This window comes from Mobula birostris, chromosome 16 (genome assembly GCF_030028105.1).
Source record: "Mobula birostris isolate sMobBir1 chromosome 16, sMobBir1.hap1, whole genome shotgun sequence".
Classification (NCBI taxonomy): Eukaryota; Metazoa; Chordata; class Chondrichthyes; order Myliobatiformes; family Myliobatidae; genus Mobula; species Mobula birostris.
The window spans coordinates 76,121,506-76,143,384 of record NC_092385.1 but is presented as its reverse complement, the minus strand read 5'-3'; the positions used below and the strand labels follow the sequence as shown (position 1 = coordinate 76,143,384).

General features: G+C 41.6%; 2 protein-coding genes across 7 annotated transcripts in view; one reads left to right on the top strand and one right to left on the bottom strand.

Moving 5' to 3' along the window:
* brpf1 (bromodomain and PHD finger containing, 1) overlaps window positions 1-9,272 on the bottom strand; it is a 51,887-nt gene extending 42,615 nt beyond the window's left edge. For both annotated transcript variants that reach the window (XM_072280880.1, XM_072280881.1), the window contains exons 1-2: window positions 8,887-9,272; window positions 2,758-4,305 (exon numbers count right to left, since the gene is read on the bottom strand). In XM_072280880.1, the coding sequence (XP_072136981.1) occupies window positions 2,758-4,295 (1,538 nt within the window). In that variant the 5' untranslated portion in view covers window positions 4,296-4,305; window positions 8,887-9,272. The remainder of the gene's footprint in view (window positions 1-2,757; window positions 4,306-8,886) is intronic.
* Window positions 9,273-9,959: 687 nt separating this feature from the next.
* ccdc51 (coiled-coil domain containing 51) lies at window positions 9,960-21,493 on the top strand. 5 transcript variants are annotated; one of them, XM_072280150.1, is made up of 4 exons: window positions 9,960-10,055; window positions 14,722-14,915; window positions 17,198-17,362; window positions 19,062-21,493. In XM_072280150.1, exons 3-4 carry the CDS (start codon window positions 17,213-17,215, stop codon window positions 19,830-19,832), a joined length of 921 nt encoding a protein of 306 aa, XP_072136251.1. In that variant the 5' UTR covers window positions 9,960-10,055; window positions 14,722-14,915; window positions 17,198-17,212; the 3' UTR covers window positions 19,833-21,493. The 5 variants fall into 5 exon arrangements, with proteins under 5 accessions (XP_072136251.1, XP_072136248.1, XP_072136247.1 ...); XM_072280147.1 differs by having other exon boundaries at window positions 9,968-10,055; window positions 14,575-14,915; XM_072280146.1 differs by having other exon boundaries at window positions 9,968-10,089; window positions 14,613-14,915.
* The last annotated feature ends 386 nt before the right edge of the window (window positions 21,494-21,879 follow it).

Below are 21,879 nucleotides of genomic sequence, written 5' to 3'. Positions count from 1 at the left end.
TGGGGTTGCTGTGTGTCGTGAGTTGTCCCATGGGTTTAGATCTGGGGTTGCTGTGTGTAGTGAATTGTCCCATGGGTTTAGATCTGGGGTTGCTGTGTGTAGTGAATTGTCCCATGGGGTTAGATCTGGGGTTGCTGTGTACAGTGAATTGTCCCATGGGTTTAGATCTGGGGTTGCTGTGTACAGTGAATTGTCCCTTGGGTTTAGATCTGGGGTTGCTGTGTGTAGTGAATTGTCCCATAGGGTTAGATCTGGGGTTGCTGTGTATAGTGAATTGTCCCATGGGTTTAGATCTGGGGTTGCTGTGCATTGTGAATTGTTCCATGTGTTTAGATCTGGGGTTGCTGTGTGTAGTGAATTGTCCCATGGGGTTAGATCTGGGGTTGCTGTGTGTAGTGAATTGTCCCTTGGGTTTAGATCTGGGGTTGCTGTGTACAGTGAATTGTCCCATGGGGTTAGATCTGGGGTTGCTGTGCAGCACAGCCTGTAAGGCTGGAAGGGCCCAATCCATGCTCTATTTCAATAAATAAGTAAATAAACATTTAGTTTCTTTAGTCCATCAGGAGAAGCAACTGTCAAGATTATTGAGCTGCCCTAGGTGACTGTTGCTTCACCAAATATCAGCAACCTGCACATCATCTTCCGCTGTCTCTCAACATCACTCCCTAACAGGCTGTTCCATCTAATCTGATAATCAGAAGACTGGAAGAAGAGAACAAATCAAATATGTAAGATGGCAGAGAGTTGCCAGTGGAAACATTAACCAGCAAACATACAGCATTCAAGTAAAAAGGTTAAGTAACGTCAGCCGACAACTTTCTTCCTCTCAAGAACTCGTTGACTAAATCATAAGATCAAGGTCCATTAACATGGTGTGCGTTAAACAAATCAGACAAGAAACTGAGCTTATCCTTGTTTCTAAGCATTCACAGCATTTATCTAATGGAGAAACAAACATCAGTAAAGCTCTCAAAAATATTTCAAACCTTACTCAATGGAATATGAACTTATTGTCAATACCCTGCCAGCACTGATCCACAATCTAGGACCAGTCTTCTGCTGTTTCAAATATCCACAAGAAACTGTGTGAAAAAGCTCCTCAGTGCCAACAGCTTTCCCATGGCTCCTAATCCTATATTTAAAAACTATCCCTTGATGATTTTTCCAAAAAAAAGGACCTCTAAAGTCACTAAGTATCATTCTCCCTACTCCAATTTGAAACTCTCTACAATATAACCCCAATTAACATTATTATAGGTACAATCATAAATTCAAGAAAGCTGTACTTCATTACATATATAAATGCATCATTTCTTGCGCAATACAAACTGTAAATGTTAATTTTATTCTCAATTCAAATTAATTAATTTAAAGTATCTATTTATATAGCATGGGTAAAGTAGCAAAATATTTGAAACAGAGTGCAATGCAATAAAATCTGACACCGAGCCCCAGGTTTGATCAATGAAAGTTTAACACACAAGTTAAAATGAAAAGGCGGAGAAGTAGAGGGAAACAAAAATAACACTGAGGCCATGGCAGTAGGAGATACAACTTGAGGTCTACAGGAAAGTATAATTTTCTTTTTTGTATTTGCAGTTTGTTGTCTTTTGCACACTGGTTCAACACCCAGTGGTCTGGTCCTTCATTGATTCTATTACAGTCATTGGATTTATTGAGTATGCCCGCAAGAAAATGAATCTCAGGGTTGCGTATGGTGACATCAGTGTACTTTAATAATACATTTACTTTCAACTTTGAAATAGAAGGATGAAGATTCAAGGTTTAAATTCCAGATTGTTTAATGCCATTTCCATTCTAGAAGTGTAAAGGAGAACAAAAATTGTCACTCCGGATCCAATGCAGCGCAAAAAAAAACAATAAAGAACACAATAATAATGAAAGCAAAACACACAATAAATACAAATACGCAAGATAGCTTATCTACATAGGTTGATTATATATCCATAAAGTGACATTCAGTGAAGTGTCAGTGACTGACAGGAAATGATAATGTAGTGGTGGTTGGGGGAGTAGTGAGGGAGGCAAGTGGGTGGAGGTGTTATTAGCCCACTGCTTGGGGAAAGGAACTGTTTTTGAGTGTGAAGGTCCTGGCATGGATGCTATTGTAGCCTCCTCCCTGATGGGAGTGGGTCAAACTGTCCATAAGCAGGGTGTGTGAGATCCTTCTTGTTACTGGTCCTTTCTGTATACATGTCCTTGATAAGATGAAATTTTGAAAGCAAGTATGAAATGATTCCACACAGTATGGATCAGTATAAAAAATTTCTTTCTGCTCTGGAGCTGTATCAGATACCAGAAGAGCAATGAAGTCAATACCCAGTGAATGAAATTTGTGAAGGAGTCCAGACAATGACATTGTTCTTTCTAATTCTGATAACTTTGAAATGAGAAATGCTCAGGAGAGGTATTGAGAAAGTCGTGTAAACGAGGCATACATGACATGTTTCCAAAGGATACTTTCAAGGATAAATCACTGAGTATCACTAGAAATAACATTGTAACAGCAGTAAAATAAAATCATTGTGAGTAATTCCTTGCCTTCAGTTTTATAGATACAATGGTACATTGTATGCAACAGCTGCCATTATCAAGTTAAGATTTTAATTGAAATTGTATTCTTTCGTGGAGCACAAACTCTATTCCAATAACCCAGCATTGTATTTTTATGTTACAGTACAACTGAGTAAAAAAAAACGACATGCCAGATACAACTTGGAGTTACAACAGGCTTACCTATGAGGTGGAATACAGGGCACTGAAACCACCGGCGCTGCAGCACGTTTTTCTGCTAGGATCTTCCGTGCCTTCTTCATTTTTAACCTCGATTTAGCTTTGGCTTTTTTCACCTTCTCTGAACTGGGCCCTTTCCCATCCTCTCCTTCGTCATCATCCTCATCTTCACCTTCGCTGTGGGAAAGCGCAGGGGTCTTGCGTACTGACCCAGGCGGTGTGTGAATGTCACAGTAAGCTGTTTTCCGTACACTGAACGAGGTGCCGTTTGCACCAGTTTCCCGCACAGGCTCCATTTTCATGTACAGTCCTGCCTGCTGTGCACAGGTTACATGGAATGCCGTGTAACAGTTGGCTTTATGACACTGAATGCATGCTCCTGAACCACGCTGTTTACAGATGTAACACGTCAGCTTCCAGCGTGCTGGTGGGATGTGCTCAATACTGTCAATTGGCTCTAGGAAAACAGTATTTGCAAAGCAGACCTCTGGGATCCACAGAGCACAGACCACATGTGCCCAACGGCCATCATCTGTTTGTTTAAATGCACCACCTTTGTTGGGGCACAAGGCACAGTCCACCGCTCTTGATGGTGATTGCAGACACCTACGGCAGAGCCACTGTCCCTCGGGGATATAGGGCACCCCATAGCACTCTTGATGAACAGCCAGGTTACACATGTCACAGAAAAGAATGACATTACTATTTTGGCATTCACCGTCATTACAAATACAACAAACAGCATCTTCATCGATCAACGTATTTGGGTCTCCCTTGTTGTGACTTTCAAAGTATGATTCTTTCTCCAGCCGATCCATGAGATACTCAAACACCTCCTGTGGGATAAAGTTCACTCCTTCAATTTTCCTTTTCTCATTCATTATGTCCAACCACACATAATCCTCCTCATCCATGTCATATTCAACTTCCTCATCCAGTTCCTCTACTGATTTTTCAATGTATCGATAATACGACAACGGTCGAGGAGGGGCGTCTGATGCACTGTGGTCAATTTCACGATAGATCACTTCTGGCAGTTTGGTGGCAGAAGCAGGGGTGTTATGGCTGGAGTCCTTACGTTTGTCTTTGTTTTTATGCTTGTTGGTTTTTGGGGTTGCAGTCAATGTCTCTGCATTTTCTTTGTTACTGTTGCACTCAACAATATCCTCTGCTGTTGTGTCATCCTCAGACAGAACCTCCAGATTATCGAAAATGCTAATCCTGTGCAGTCGCCCTTCAATGTCCACCTCCACTAAGCGCTGTGCCTGAGCATACGTCAGATTCTCCCGGTTTGGCGACTGAGAGATCTCCGATGGGTTTGGAGATTGCTGTGTGCCTGTCCGTGAGTTCCGACCCTTCTTCTTGGGTTTTCGGACTGGAGTCTGCTGACTGGGGTTGTCATGATCATAATGGTACAAGTGGTATTCAATGCCACTGTAGCTTTTGTAAATTTTCCGACAGCTCTCCACAGGACACTCATATGGAGGCTTAGTAGCACGCAGGTTGTGACAAAATGTTTTCACATCAAAATCCAGACCCATCCTGCTATTCCTGAAAACAGAAAGAAAATCCCATTAACTACTGTTACAATACTTCTCGACATGACAGAATAGGCAATTTTAGCAACATTGCACAGACTGTGCCTCTAGGAAGAAGATACTGTCATTGTGTCAGAATACTTTATAATCATCCTCAGCTTGCTTCAATTTACAGCAATGGAAAGAGGAAAACAATAACATTTCAAACCAAAAATCTTCGACCAAAAGAATTATTCCATTTCCCTTTCAGTTTGGCCTGCTGAATGATTGCAGCAATTCCTGATTTTACTCATGCATGCTATCAACATTTTATTCCTGATTTGATGCACGCTACCAACATTATTGAAGTCTGTAGTGATGTTTCAGTCTCAAAAACAATTAATTTTCAACAGCAATGATTTATTTGATAGTTTAAAAATCAGTTAAAATCTACAAAACATAACTGACTGTGAAACATGAAACATATGAAAACTTAGTTTCAGGGTAGCATATGGTGACATACTGAATATGTACTTTGATAATAAATACATTTACTTTGAACTTTGGTAAATATTGGACAGCCTGCTACAGCTCAATTCCAGTCACTTTTTAATAATGATAGTCGTGAATATGTTTTCAAAAACAGACACATCAATCTTTTTTGGTAAACAATTCTGGATCTCTTTTTCAACTTTAACAACATTTCTTGAATTGAACTTGTTTCCGAGGCAAGCTTCGTAATATGGTTAGGTGGTGAGTGACTAAAGAACTTAACATTATTCCTAATCATAATAACATGAAACATTCTTAGAGAAAACATAGTTGGGTGTCAAATAATCAAATTAAATCCTTCTAAGCTCAATTGGTGGGAAAATTAAAATGAAGGGTGAACAGGCTGAACAGAGTGCCAGACTGGGAAAGCAGTTAAACAACAGCTGCAGGCTCTATTCATAGATCAATTCTGTTCAAATGCCAACTTGATGAGTCACTAGGCAAAGCACCAAAGCAAACAACAGTACTGCTCTGCCTCACCTCTGTCAGCACCCACCAACCAGATGCTTAGAGACACACACACTCTGAAAACCTGCTTTTCCGATTCAAGATTGTTTAACATCATTTCCATTACACATGTGTAAAGGAGGATGAAGTAATTGAAATATGAGCAAATTAACAAAGTATTGTACTCTAAATATTATAACCAACCATATACCCAGTTCTATCAGTGTGCTATATGGCTGACCACATCATCATATCCTGTTCAAATGAATTTAACTATTTTGACTGTGCAAACAGAATTGTCACAAACTACTCATTATTAATCATTTCAGTGCAGCAGGACTTCTGAAATGAGCTGGGATTGAATTAGCCTTTGCAACAGATACACATTAGTCTGTCTGACTAAACTGGACTTCAGTGTCATGTGCTAGTGATATGTTGCTGTGCTTGAACAAGAAATGCTCTTTCATGTCATTGAACAGGAACAGTTCACTGTGTCTGAACGAGCCAGAGATTATTAAGCTACTTGTGACAGCAACATGAATAGTGTTCCTGAAAGACCTAGTGTTCATTTAGTCTTGCATGACAGTTACAAATAACTGAGTCTTAATACGATGCATTTCATTTAGCACTGTACGATATCAATCCATTAACGTGTCTAACCACAAAGATTTATCCAGCACTTCGCAACATTAAAATGTAAGGAGTCTGTAAGGAGTTTTGTACATTCTCCTTGTGACCGTGGGTTTACTCTGGGTGCTCTGGTTTCCTCCCACAGTCCAAAGACGTACTGGTTAGTTGGTCAATTGGTCATTGTAAATTGTCCTGTAATTAGGCTAGTGTTAAACAGGTGGGTTGCTGGCTGGTGTGGCTTGTTGGGCTGGAAGGGCCTGTTCTGCACTGTACCTCTAAATAAATTTTTAAAAAGTTGTGTCTGAATATTTTTGGCTCATAGAGGAGGGCACGAGAAGTCAAATGACAAGTGATCTGAAAGAGATCTGAAGCAGGAAGCTGATTAAAACAATTAATGATTGCATGAACCCTGCACAAAGCATTATTCCCATATTTGCCATGAATTCCATTCTATTGATACTGCCCTTGAAAAATTTAAGCAAGGAAAGTTACTGGTGACAACTCCTTTAAAATTAACCTATCACATCTGGTGCTTACTCACCCCCAAGTTGAATATGAATTGACAAAACGGACAAGAAACAAATCATTTTCAAGGATATTTCACACTTTTAAATTTCTTGTGTTTTTCTTGTTTTATTTTGCAAAAACAATTTTATTCTTGCCCTTTGTTAGCTTACTGCCTCCCCAACTCTATGATGTCTTAATTTCTCCAGGAAATATAGCTTTAAAAAAAAAGTAGAAAATTTTTTTTTCTAGTTTTACTTAAAGAAAAATAGTCAGCCTCTATGCTGTTTCCAGAAAGGACAAAAAGGATCACTAACAACTTGGCACACAAGAATCACATTTAAAAATTTATGCATGTTTATTGCAAAAGTAAGCATATTTTCCTTCAGCCAAGTTATCTGATCAATGTTTTTGTGTTTGGACCTTCACTTGGAAGCAATTATTCAACAGTCCTTAAAGAAACTAAATTAATCTACGTTGTAGAATGAGGCAAATCTGCTTGAACATGAAATTGAAGGAAAGAAAAATTAAGACAAAGAAAAATTGAATTCATATATAGTAAATCAATGTATTAATTAAACCTAATCTGTTACTTGTTCTATAAATAATCATCATCAAGACAACAAGTGTGCAACTTTACTAAAGGCATCTGCACTTCAGCAGACAGTTATCAAACAAAGAAAATGATGCATGTAGACAGGTAGCTAAAACCTTTGTCAAAATAAGAGGTTGTGAGGAATATTCTAAAGAAGAAAAAAAATTAGATGCTAGGAAGAGAATACTGCAGCACAGGGCTAAGGCAGCTGAAAACGAAACAATGAAATTTCAGGACGTACAAGAGTATAGAGAGCAGTTCTGTTAAGTTATATGACTTGAGAAGCTTACAGAATTAGGAAGGAATGAGGACAAGATTTTGAAACAACAATAAGCCTTTAAAAAAAAGTATTGCCAAACAGGAAATCATAAAGCTTCAGTGTCTTCTTCATGAGCTGCACACTGGCAGTGCACCAAAGTTTTGGCTTAACTTAGAAAAGCCACAAAATATTGTGATCCAGAAATGCAGAGGATTAAACTTTGCAGTTCATTGAAGCAAATAAAAACACAAATAAGGAATGTCCCTTCATTTGAAAGTGACATTTCAAAGCAAGGAGGAGCAACTTACAACAACTTGAAAGGCATCATGTCAGCCAACATCACTCATGCTCCTACTTTCAATTACAGAACCAAGTACGATGGCAGCAGTTAAAGAACTTTAACTGCTGCCATTCCTAAAGCAAAAGGGGTAGGTATTTAATATCAAATTCATTTGTTTGAAAGAGTAAATAATATTTTTTGCCCTTATATGGTATATTATAGATTTCATTTATTATACTTTACTCAAAATACATTATGAGAGAATAATTTTAAGCCTGTACACAAACACCAATCTACAGATTTATTAATTTCCAGTTAGCTGTCCTGCTTACTCCGCGTCCCCCCCCCGCCCAAGAACACAGGTCATTCACCATTAGAAAAATTTTACATTAGCTTTCCAACTATATCAAAATGTAATTATTGGAAACCACTTGAAGCACTAGAGCAGCGTCTGAGACAGATTAACAGTGTATTGGCTCATAGAAGATCAACAGCAACACCACAGGAGAGCAACTAGTGATCAATGTGAAACTTTAAAACAGAACATGTTTATTTATAGAACAATATGGATTTTGTTTTAAATTACTCAAGGTTTTGCTTTCCTGAGCCAACGTGTTAAGACAGATACTATCTCGTATGATAATCAATTCTGTAATCACATCCGTACAACATTTGCAAGCCCACACACTTGGGTTGCAAGTGTGTACAGAGCATTCACATGGCCATCTAAAGTTATGCAGTGAGATTACAACAGACATCTTCAAGACCATTGGTGTTGCACTATAGTAATCTACTGGTTTTCACACAGCAGAATAACTGGACAATGTTTCACATTTTATGCTTGCAAAGGCAGCACACTTACAAAACCATGACAAATTTTATTCACTGAGATAATAAAACAATAATAAAAAGATAATTTTATACCATCTTTCAAAACATATCATGGAGTCAGCCTTTCTAATGGGATTTCATATATCATTTTGCTTTCATTAAAAGAGAAAACTATTCCAAATCGCAAGCTTAACAATCATTCAGGCCTGTTAAAGTTCATCATACAAACATACAAGATTATAAAATAAATATGTGACCAAGATTTTTCTGCAATTATTTCTCTAAGAACCACAACTGTTCATACTCAGAGACCATTACTGTTGAGCAACTAGTAAACAATGCTGTCAGTTCTGTAAATAAAATGGCAAAATCTATCGAACCTATTTATTACTTTGCCTAAAATTTCATCGTGACATGTGCCTCAGAACATTTCACATTAAACAGTTAGACTAAAGGGAGTATCAATACCCAAAATATTTAATTGAATAATTTAAAAGATAAACACATAGAATATTACCAAGTTAGGCGTGTGGATCATTTCTGTTGTGCTCCTGTGGTGGTGTCAGTACAGATGGGTGATGGTGTGTATGATTAGTTGAGGGAAGGCTGCAGTGCTGTGCTCCAGATCAAGCCCATCGCAGACAGTCAGTCATGAAGGGAGCCAGGCTGTGAGCTCCATAACAACAGCATCCCTCCCATGGGCACCCCCACCCCCACTCACTCACACACACAGGAAGCCAGGGTTTGGGGGAATGACTTCACACACACACAACCATGCAGCCCAGAGCTGCCCCACGCACATGCCCTGGACTTCTCCTGCCCTCTCACTGTTGGCAAATAGCCTTTCCCCCTCAGTTTAAATCTTAACCCCGGGTCCCACTCACAAGATGGAACAAAGGCGCCTCCTCCAACAACAACTAACCTTGCATTCCCGGCACAGCACTTTCATCACCCTATATACTCCATGGAAAAAGTACTCGGTGCGGAGTACATTAATTCCGACAGCATATGCCTAAAAAATGATAACTGTTGTGCTGCATTTCTTATCTACTCTACTAAATATTTATACTTAACTACCTTTTGAATCACAGGAATGAATGAAAGAAACGAATCTGCGGAGTGGAAACAGCCAAGTGACTATAGAGCAAATAGAGTAATTGATTCGACGCCAGCACATTCGGGACCAATCTTTCAGAAAAGCATTCAGTGACAAGCATCTTGGAGGCAGTTGTAGCATAAATATTAGTTGCATTAAAGGGAAACTGTGTTGCTTCTCTGTATTTGGAGAAGGACATGAAGTGAATAACATTGGGACGAATCGGCAGATGTGGAATGGAAGAGCAGAAGCTGTCCCACCTCTGGTGGGACGGAATGTGAATAAATTAGCCAAAGCTTTGTGCTCCTTGTAATAAATGTAACCAGAACGCGGGAGGTGACGTGAGAAAAGTTAGCCTGTCCTAAAATATTGTAAAAGAGGGGATATAGATCTGTGCTTTACTTGCAGCACTGTGGCTTAATACGGTTGCCGGGGAGCCGAAGCCGGCGCCGGCAGCCGCGAGGTGAAAGGTCAGAGGGAGTGGGCGGGTCCAGAGGTCGCACCGCAGACGGAGAGGAGAGCTGACTGTGCACAGGGCTACCTACAGAATATCCCTGGATTCAGAAGAAGCCTTAGTAGATTCGAGAACAGTAAGCATTCAAAAGAAGAAGCATGGCTCAAGCTGTGAGTGGGTATAGAGGGAGTGGATTGCAGTTATTGCTACCACTGTAAATGTGTGTGAATACAGTACAGATGTGAATGGAGGTAGGGAGAGGTGGTGATAATGAAGAACTGAAACTCTTGTTATAACGGCTTACGGCTCAATAACAGTGCATAACGTAGACTACAGCTGTTACTGAGTGTGTGATTTATGATCAATGATTGTACTTGCTTTGTTTGTTTTGTTTGTTTTAAGTATTGATGATTGAAGTAATGTATAAATAAAATCCCAGCTTGCTCATGTGGTTAGTAGAAAAGATGAGATGCATGGTGGTATAGTCGTTAGATTACTGGACTATTTATCTGTTTATGAGATGTGCCAATGCCAGCATTTACTACCAGTAATCCAAACGGTCGGACAAAGATCTTAAGGCATAATCGGATACTACCCACACAGAGTCATAGTCATAGTCATACTTTATTGATCCCGGGGGAAATTGGTTTTCGTTACAGTTGCACCATAAATAATAAATAGTAATAGAACCATAAATAGTTAAATAGTAATATGTAAATTATGCCAGTAAATTATGAAATAAGTCCAGGACCAGCCTATTGGCTTAGGGTGTCTGACCCTCCAAGGGAGAAGTTGTAAAGTTTGATGGCCACAGGCAGGAATGATTTCCTATGACACTCTGTGTTGCATCTCGGTGGAATGAGTCTCTGGCTGAATGTACTCCTGTGCCCAACCAGTACTTTATGTAGTGGATGGGAGACATTGACCAAGATGGCATGCAACTTAGACAGCATCCTCTTTTCAGACACCACCGTGAGAGAGTCCAGTTCCATCCCCACAACACCACTGGCCTTACGAATGAGTTTGTTGATTCTGTTGGTGTCTGCTACTCTCAGCCTGCTGCCCCAGCACACAACAGCAAACATGATAGCACTGGCCACCACAGACTCGTAGAACATCCTCAGCATTGTCCAGCAGATGTTAAAGGACCTCAGTCTCCTCGGGAAATAGAGACGGCTCTGACCCTTCTTGTAGACAGCCTCAGTGTTCTTAGACCAGTCCAGTTTATTATCAATTCGTATCCCCAGGTATTTGTAATCCTCCACCATGTCCACACTGACCCCCCTGGATGGAAACAGGGGTCACCGGTACCTTAGCTCTCCTCAGGTCTACCACCAGCTCCTTAGTCTTTTTCACATTAAGCTGCAGATAATTCTGCTCACACCATGTAACAAAGTTTCCTACCGTAGCCCTGTACTCAACCTCATCTCCCTTGCTGATGCATCCAACTATGGCAGAGTCATCAGAAAACTTCTGAAGATGACAAGACTCGGTGCAGTAGTTGAAGTCTGGGGTGTAAATGGTGAAGAGAAAGGGAGACAAGACAGTCCCCTGTGGAGCCTCAGTGCTGCTGATCACTCTGTTGGACACACAGTGTTGCAAGCACATGTACTGTGGTCTGCCAGTCAGGTAATCAAGAATCCATGATACCAGGGAAGCATCCACCTGCATCACTGTCAGCTTCTCCCCCAGCAGAGCAGGGCGGATGGTGTTGAACGCACTGGAGAAGTCAAAAAACATGACCCTCACAGTGCTCGCTGGCTTGTCCAGGTGGGCGTAGACACGGTTCAGCAGGTAGACGATGGCATCCTCAACTCCTAGTCGGGGCTGGTAGGCGAACTGGAGGGGATCTAAGTGTGGCCTGACCATAGGCCGGAGCAGCTCCAGAACAAGTCTCTCCAGGGTCTTCATGATGTGGGAGGTCAATGACACCCACAACTGAGGATTTTAGATTCTGGTTATTTAAATCTGAAATAAGCTACTATCAGTAATAATAACTGTTAATATGGTTTAGTGAAGTCCTTTTAAGGAAGGAAATATGTTTCTCTTCCTGGGTCAGGCCTGAGTGACTACAAACCCAGAGCAGTGTGGCAGACTCTTAATCTACAAAATGACTAGTTCTATTCAATGACAGTCAGAGATGGTCAATAATTGTTGGCCGTAAGCCTGTCTTGGAGTTGGAGGACTGTGTGTGTGTGTGTGTGTGTGTGTGTATGGAAAGGGGCTTTTTCTGCAGTTCATAAACAGATGCTGAACCTCCAAAGCAACAGATATAAAATGCTGGAGGAACTCAGCAAAACAGGCAGCGTCGATGGAAGTGAACAAACAGTCCACATTTCAGGCCAAGACCCTTCTTTGGGATTGGAAAGGAAGAGGGAAGATGCCAGGAAAAAAGGTGGAGGGCGGGGAAGGAAGATAGCTGGAAGGTGATAGGTGAAGCCAGGTCAGTAAGAAAGGTAAAGGACTGGACAAGAAGGAATCTAAAAGGAGGTGAGAGTGGATCATGGGAGAAAGGAAAGAATGCAGGGCACCGGGAAGTGGTGTGATAGGCAGGTGAGAAGAGGTAAGAGGCCAGTGTGCGGAATAGAAGAAGAGGGGAAGGGGACAGAATTATTTTTATCAGAAGGATACATCGATATTCATGCCATCATGATCTTTTCATCTTAATGACGAGACATCAATCTGCTCAATTTCAGCACTTCTCAGTACTCCTGAAAGCTTTCCCCTCTGAACACACTGCCCTTCACTCTTTCTGCAGCAATCCCTATCTTACCATCAAATCCGCAGACAAAGGAGGTGCTGCTATACTGTAGTGGACTGACTGAGGCCAGGTGGCAACTCTCAGACATCTCCTCTTACCTACCTCTTGAAGAGAACCATGCTCCAGACCATCAGAAAACTCTTGGACAACATCACTGACATTATCAACTCTGGAGAACTCCCATCCACTGCTACCAAGCCTATAGTTCCCTTGCTCTGCGCTGCCTGCTTCTGCCTCTTTCCCCAGATGCACAAACAACTCCATTCTATCTCCCTCGCTTCAGTCCCTTCCCACTTCCATCTGTGACACTTCTCATGTTCTCCATCTCCTCGGTAACTTTCAATTCCCTAGCCTGACCAAGTCATTTTCACCATGGATGTCCAGTCCCTATACACTTTTATACCCATCAAGAAGGTCTAATAGCTCTGCACTGCTTTCTCAACAAAAGAACCAACCCGTTCCCCTCCACCACCACCCCCCTCCGTCTGGCAGAACTTGTCCTCACCCTGAACATTTTCTTCTTCAGCTCCTCCCACTTTCCGCAGACTCATGAGGTAGCCATGGGTACCCCCATGGGCCCCAGCTTTGCTTGCCTTTTCATTGGCTATGTAGAACAGTCTATGCTCCAAGCCTTCTCCAGTAATGCTCCCAATTCTTCCTCGGCTGCATTGACAACTAGATTGCTGCTGCTCCTTGCGTCCATGATGAGCTCATCAATTTCATCAATTTTGCCTTTAACTTCCATCCTGTCCTTAAGTGTCCTTGGTCCATTTCCGACACCACCCTCCACTTTCTCAATCTCTCTAGCTCCATCTCTGTAGACAAAATGTCAACCAACATCTTTTGTAAACCTACCGATTCCCACAGTTATCTTGACTGTATCTTTTTCTATCCTGTCTCCTGTAAAAATGCTATTCCCTTTTCTTAGTTCCTTCCTCTCTGCCACATCTGCTCCCAGGATGAGGCTTTCCTTTCCAAGATATTTGAGATGTCCTCCATCTTCAAAGCATGTGGTTTTCCTTCCTCCACCATTGAAACTGCCCTCATCTTTATCTCCTCCATTCCCCTAACATCCATACTCACCCTATCTTTCTGCCACCTTAACAGTTATAGCCACGGTGAGGCTGCCTTCAGGGTGATTCCTGTTCTGATTCCTATGTTGGTCCATGGTCTCTTGTGCCACGGTGAGGCTGTCTTCAGGGTGGAGGAGCAACTCTTTAAGTTCTGTCTGGGTATCCTCCAACCTTATGTAATAAATATTGATTTTTCCTTCCAGTAAAAAAAATCCCCTTGCCCTCCCCTCTGCTATTCCCCACTGTGGCCTCATACCTCTTCTCCCTTGCCTATCACCTCCACTTGGGTGCCCTCCTCCTTCCCTCTCTACTATGGTCTGCTATCCTCTCCTATCAGATTTCTCCTCTCCAGCCATTTACTTTTCCCACCTACTTGGCTTCATCTATCACATTCCAACTTGCCTCCTTCCTCTCCCCCACACTTTTATTCTGGCATCTTCTCCCTTCCTTTTCAATCCTGAAGAAGGGTCTCCACTTGGAATGTCGACTGTTTACTCTTATCCATAGATGCTGCCTGACTTGCTGAGCTCCTCCAGCATTTTTGGTGGTGTTTTTTCCTTCTGCTGTTATTGTGTTCTATGTTTTTCCTGCCAAGAATTGTGAGCATGTTAAGTCGATGCTGGATATGTGGCAACACTTGTGGGCTGCTCCCAGCACATTTTTGGATGGGCTGGTTGGTAGCACAAACGATGCATTTCCTGAATGCTTCGATGTAGATCTGAGAAATGAATCTGAATCTAAATTTAAAAAAATAAAAGTTTATTTAAAATTCAAATTGTTGTTATGAATACTCTAAACAATCTTTGTCAATGCATTCTCAGGCTACTTAGTTTTGACTGAATGAGCATTGTTTTTGAAGCAATCGACAGTGATGAAGAAGGGGCGATTTGGTATGATGTGCTCCCGTGTTTATTGCTTCCAAATTGCAAGAAGCAATAATCTCCAAGTCCGCCTCTACTGTTCCCAAGCCTCGCAGAAAACAGTTACCAAGGCTCTCAGTGAAAATAAAGATGCTACACCTCTGAAATTGGTCGAACTGGGAAAGAATTTCAGCAAAAAGGCGATAGACCACATCCGAGCCACAGCGAACACCCTGTGGGAAAACTATGAGGAGTTTGTTGGACTGAAAGAAGTTCAAGAGGCACAGCTGAATGTCACAGAGGTAAAGCAATTATAGAAATAATGTGCCACTTCTGATGTCTGAAGTACAGACTGGTATTGAATAATGTTTGAGACAGTAAATTAATTTTTATTCAGGCTGTGATTGTCACTGGCAGGGCCAGCAATTATAGTCCATGCCTTCTTCCTGCTGAGAATGTGGAGGGGTGAGTCACCACTTTAGGTGCCTGCAGTCCTTCCAGTTGAGGTGCTCTGATGTCTTGTTCAGTGGGGCTTTCCAGGATTTTGACTCAGTGACAATCGTGGTATATTTCTAATTAGGGTGCTGTTTGACTTGGAAAGGAATTCCAAGTATCCTCAGGTGGCCATGTAGGTGGCCAGTAGGTTTGGGAGTGCTAATGGTGTAGCCTAGATGAGTCACTCCAATGCATTTTGTAAATGACAAACCAAGTATGGTGTGCCAGTGGTGATGGGAATAAATATCTAGGGCATTGGCATCACACACAACATGCTGGAGGAACTCAGCAGGCCAGGCAGCATCTATGGAAAAGAGTACAGTGAACGCTTCAGGCCGAAACCCTTCATCAGGACTGGAGGAAAAAAAGATGAAGAGTCAGAGTAAGGTGGTGGGGGAGGGGAGGAAGTAACACAAGGTGATAAGTGAAAACAGGAGGGGGGAGGCGTAAAGTAAAGAGCTGGGAAGTTGATTGGTGAAAGAGATACAGGGTTGCAGAAAGGGGAATCTGATAGGAGAGGACAGAAGACCTTTAAACACAAGTAAGAGAACCAAACAAATGAAGATGCCAAGGAAGTAGCCCCAGAAGACTGATTTGTGGTGGCTGGGGTGAAGAAATGTCGGGGTCCTGTGCATACATATGCAGACGTATACAGTATACAACCTTGAGATTCATCTTCTTGCAGGCAGCCGCAAACAAAGAAACAGAATAGAACCTGTTAAAAGAAAGGACCCCACATAACAAGATCCAGTGTGCAAAAAAAATATAGGTTGTTCAAACAATAAAAAGTAAACAAATAACATTAATTACAGAGTTAGTTCAGCGCAGCGCTGAAGTGTCTCGATCAAATTGTAATCAAAAGAAGTAAACAAAAACACAAGGAACATAAACTTCAGAGTCCCCAAAAGTCACTCTATGACTGTGGAGAGTGTGGAGCCCATCCAGAAGCCCAGTAGCTACAGATCAACAGCCGCATCTGAGCATTGATTGATATGTTTGCTATAATTTGTTTTTCTTTTCAAAAGAAAATGTACTACTAAAAGTATTCATCAAATCAAAAAGGATCTTTAAAGAAGTTAATGTTTGCATTTCAGATGCAACTTATATTTTTTAAATTCAGGTTTTACTATTGACACCATAATTGAGCTGACAACAGTGAAATCAAAGATATTTTTGGTAGAACACCACCCATAATGGGATTACGGGATGCTAAAGGGATCGGGGGTATGGAGGGAAGGCTGGTACAGGGTTCTGAGTTGGATGATCAGCCATGATCATACTGAATGGCGGTGCAGGCTCGAAGGGCTGAATGGCCTACTGCAGCTATTTTCTTTGTTTCTATAATCAGTTTAAAGTAGTTTTTTATTATTGGGTATCATTTTTGCCCAAGCTTGTCATAACCTTTTCTCAGACTACCTCCAGTTGAATGGTATTAAAGTTTGTTTGATAAAACTGAGATGTTACATGACCTTGAAAGCACATATAAATGTACAGATGTACCGTGGAGAGCATTCTAACTGGTTGCATCAATATCTGGTATGGAGGGGCCAGTGCACAAGATCAGAAAAAGCTACAGAAAGTTGTGAACTCAGCCAGCTCCATCATAGGCACCAGCCACTCTAGCATCTATGACACCTTCAAAAGGTGATGCCTTAAAAAGGTAGCATCCATCATTAAGGACCCCCATCACCCTGGGCGTGCCCTCTTCTCATTGCTACCATCAGGGAGGAGGTACAGGAGCCTGAAGACACACACTCAGTGTTTCAGGAACAGCTTCTTCCCCTCTGCCGTCCGATTTCTGAATGGACAATGAACCCATGAACACTACCTCAGTATTTTTTCCTCTCTTTTGGCACTACTTATTTGTTTTATTTTATTTTATATACTTGCTGTAAGTTTTAGGTTTTGTTATTAGTATTACACAAAACAATAAATTTCATGACGTTGCAGTGATATTGAACCTGATTCTGATGTAAGTTGTTATACCTACTAGCTGTTCTTAAATGTGTTGGGCTCTCAAAAGAACTGGAAGCCTGCAATAAAAACTGAAATGGTAATGTGTGACTGACAAATGCATTGTTGCTCTTAGGCAGAGAAAGCATTCATGGTTGCCCGCGGTGTTGTTCGACAAAGCCAGGAAACCCTTGAAGCTCAGCAATTGAAATTGAAGGAGGTTCGGGATAAATTAGACAGAGTCTCACGGGAGGACAGTCACTATCTCGAGTTGGCCACTCAAGAACATAAACTGCTTCAAGTGAGGATTTTGTTTTGCTAATTCACTTTGCTCTGTCATTATACATTGATGTTTGAAGGATAATAACAATTGGGTTCATAAGGTTGCTGTAGCTGGGTTGGGGGAGGTTGGGTGAAGGGGGGGATTAGTGGGGATCACCTCCCACTATCTATTAAATGCTCCCAATGGTGTGCATCTCAAATGATCTCTGACAACCAAATCCTGCTTCTGGCCTTTACATGTGGCTTAGCCCCTAAGCCCAGCAGAACAGTTTCTACTGACAGGAGAAAGGGCGAAGATAGTTCACTAGTGTCTTAAAACCAGTCACTTTAGGCAGATGGGGCTCATCAGCTGTGGTTGGCAGCTCATCTAGGAGAAGGAAAACTCTGATATCAACCCTCTGCTGCCATGCAGCTATACCCACTCATATGGAAGGCTTTGGGGGTAAATCCCTAGGAAAAGTCTGTAGTTGGTGACGCTACAGCGAACAAAATATACTTCTGAAAAGAACAATCATAGTAACTGTGGTGCCATTCACAATTTGCTATGGGTTTGCACGTAAGAGGCAAATAACCTCTTCCTCAATATCAAGAAGACAAAAGAGATGGTTATCGACTTTGGAGCTCACACCACCCACGCCCCCTTTACATCGGCAGGATAGCAGTGGAAGTTGCAAGAAGTTTCAAACTCCTGAGACTGCACATTTTGCACAACCTGTCCTGGACCCAAAATTAATTCTAAACAATCAGGAAAGCTCACCAGTGCCTTTGCTTTCTAAGGAGGCTGAAGAGAGCTGCTTTATGCGCATCTATACTCATGTCATAGTACAGGTGCACAGCAGAGAGCATGCTAACAGGCTGTATCACTGCATGGTACTGAAACTCACTGCAACGGGCAGGAAGGCACCACAACGGGTAGTCAAAACCGCCCAACACATCACCAGCACCAGCCGACCACCGCACCATCAAGGTCATGTATACAGAGCTGTGCCAGAAAAGAGCCAGCAGCATCATGAAGAATCCCATCAACCCTGCTCATGGACTGCTTGGCCATTCCCATCAGGGAGGAGGCTAAGTAGCATCCACACCAGGATCACCAGACTGGAAAACAGTTATTTTCCCCCAAGCAGTAACCCACTCCTCCACACCTCCAACCACCACTACTTTCAGTTTCTGTCACTCACCTTTTGTACGGACACTCCTTTGCCTAGAGTCATGTAATGTACATATAATCAACATATGTACGTAAACTGTCTTACATATGTACACAGTACTGTGAAAAAAATCTTAGACGTATATTTAGCTAGGGTGTCTAAAACTTTTGCACAGTACTGTAGTAATTTTATGGATTGTACTGCACTGCTGCCTCAAAAAGAAAACAAAAATTTTGTGACAGACATAATTGAGGATAAACCTGATTCTGATATCTATAAATAATGTGCCTAAGATTTTTGCACAAAACTGTATTTATTGTTTTTTTTAATTATTCTGTTCTTTTGTTGTGTTTTTTCTTGGGTTGCATCAGATTTGGAATAGCAATTATTTCGTGTTCCTTTATATCTGTGTACTGGAAATACTCCTGAATTTGTCTTCGCAGCTGCCTGTCCCCATCTGCTATGCTTGATGTGTCTGTCCTTCGTGCTTTCTTTTTATTAATAAGCAAAGGTCGAGAAAATAAAGTTTAATATTGCATTTAATTTTGTTTTCTATCCTGCAATCAGGATGAAAGAAGACATCGAACAGCCTATGAAAATGCGGAAGAAGTTGAACGTGAGACATTTGCTCTCTTCTCAGCAGCAGTGAGGGGAAGCCATGAGAAAGAGCGGGCAAGAGCAGAGAGAACAAAAAACTGGTCTCTGGTGGGGTCTGTGCTGGGAGCCATCATTGGAGTCCTGGGGTCAACTTACATCAATAGGGTTCGGCTTCAGGAGCTGAAGGCATTGCTCCTTGAGGCACAGAAAGGGCCGGTGAGCTTGCAGGAAGCCCTTAAAGAGCAGGCGTCCATGCACCAAGTCCAAAACAAGGAGCTCAATGCACTTGTAACCAATTTGAAGGAATTGGTTGGCCAAGACAGTGCTGTGCAGCAAGCAGGGAAGGCCACCACTAACACTGGAAAATCAGAACCTGTTTTGAAACTGGATCCTTTCATGATCTCTCTGAAAGAACAAGCAGCTTCATTGAAACATACCAATACAGCATTAGAGGGGCTGGAGCAAAATTTAAAACATCTGCAAATGTCACTTGGCCAAGTGGCTTCTGACATCAAGACCGTAAAAGTTGTTGCACAGTCCAAGCCATGGCAAACGGTACCTTCAGAATTGACACAAGATTGGCAGACTCTAGCAACAGAGGATGTGATTGTTGGTTTAGCAGAGACTGAAAAGAGGCTAGAATATCAAATCAGAACAAACACTATGTACAGCACAGTGCTGACATGTGCTGCATTTGCCCTCACACTGCCAGTATTGTATGTGTTCTTCAGAGGGAACTAAAAAAGATGCTGCACCTCAGAAGCTTGTAAGTTTTGTAATGTTTCCCAAAATTGGGTGCCATTTTCCAGCAAATGGTGAAAATATATTTGGCGATTGAATTGCATTTTTGTTTCAAATGTAAGAGAGTTTGTACTGATCCGTACTTGCTTACTGATTTAGGGCATGTTTTTGCACAGCATTTAAACTATGTCCTTAAACTATCCATAGAAAAGTCCGACAGAGAAACAGGCCGTTAGGCCCATCTAGTCCCATTGGCCTGTGTCCGGACCATAGCCATCAATACTCCTACTGGCCAGGTACCAATCCAAACTGCTCCTAAACGTTGAAACCGACTCAAATGTACCACCTGCACTGACAGCTCATTCCACACTCTCAGGATCCTCTAAGTCAAGAAGTTTCCCCTCATGATCCCCTTAAACATTTCACCTTTCACCCTTAACCCATGATCTCCAGTTGTAGTCCCTCCAGACCTCAGTGGGAAAATGACTGCTTGCATTTACCCTATCTATACCCCTCATGATTTTGTATACCTCTATCAAATCTCCCCTCAGTCTTCTATGTTCCAAGGAATAAAGTCCTAACCTATTCAACCTTTCCTTGTAGCTCAGGTCCTCCAGTCCCAACAACATTTGTGTAAATTTTCTCTGTACTCGTTCAACTGTATTTACGTTTTTCCTGTAGGTAGGTGACCAAGACTGCACACAATACTCCAAATTAGGCCTCACCATTGTCTTATACAACTGAAACATAACATCCATTCTCCTGTACTCAGTACTTTGATTTATGAAGGCTAATGTTCCAAAAGCTTTCTTTATGAGCCTATCCACCTGTGATGCCGCTTTCAAGGAATTATGGATTTGTGTCCCAGATCTCTCTGTTCTACCGCACTCCTCAGTGCCCTACTGCTCACCATGTAGGACCAACTCTGGTTGGTCATACCGATGTGAAACACCTCCCAGTTTTCTGCATTAAACTCCATCAGCTATTTTTCAGCCCTTTTTACCAACTGGTCCAGATCCCGCAAATGTGCTGATCCATTTGACCGCTTTATCAGCCAGATCGTTAATATAGATTACAAACAACAACAGACCCAGCAACGATCCCTTCAGCATTCCACTAGTCACAGGCATCCAGTCAGAGAAGCAACCATCTACTACCACTCTCTGCGTTCTCCACAACGCCAATGACTAACCCAATTTACTACCTCATCTTGAATGCCAAGTGACTGAACCAACCATCCATGCGGTACCTTGTGAAATGCCTTGCTAAAATCTATATAGACGGCATCCACTGCATTGCCTTCATCAATTTTCCTGGTAACTTCTTCAAATAACTCTACAAGATTGGTTAGTCACAACCTACCACACACAAGGCCATGCTGATGATCCCTAATCAGTCCCATCTATCCAAATACTCATATATCCGGTCCCTTAGAATATCTTCCAGTAACTTTCCCAGTACTGATGTCAGGCTCACCAGCCAGATGATATTGTAATGCAGAGCATTCAATGTCAATGGTCTTTGCAATGAAGTAACAAGAGAGTAAAATGTTCCTAAAATGTATTGCTCACAATTCCAAACCCTCCTTAAATTCCTTCAGAATCCATGCCTTTGGCAATGTGCAATACATTGTGGTTAACTTCAACTCTTATTAAATCTCAGAGCATGTCATTACCCATGATTGTTGCCTATTTATTTTTTTCTATAAAAGGCATTCCTATTTTGTTTGGGACAAAACATGCACAATGATCATTTACTGGTGATGATTATTGAAACATTTAAGGAACAGACCAATACAAACATAACACAGATATTCTGACCTTTGCTCACACTGCCAGGTTCTGCTCTTCATGACCCACTGTTTGTGAAAGTTGTACCTATCAGTGAAAGATAATGCAATAATAGTAGTGTTCTATTGCAAAAATGTCTTTAAAAACTGCAAATAACTCCTACTGTAGGTAAGCAGTGGGAGAATTGGGGGTTAATAGGATGTGAAAGACTGGAAAAGATCATACTGGATCCCCAAGTCATCGTGTCAAAGATCGGA

Excerpts from the sequence above, each read along its gene's own strand:
- ccdc51 (XM_072280146.1), top strand. Across the intron at positions 14,916-17,197 it reads CACAGCTGAATGTCACAGAG|GCAGAGAAAGCATTCATGGT; the intron begins GTAAAGCAATTA and ends TGTTGCTCTTAG. Across the intron at positions 17,363-19,061 it reads AAGAACATAAACTGCTTCAA|GATGAAAGAAGACATCGAAC; the intron begins GTGAGGATTTTG and ends TCCTGCAATCAG.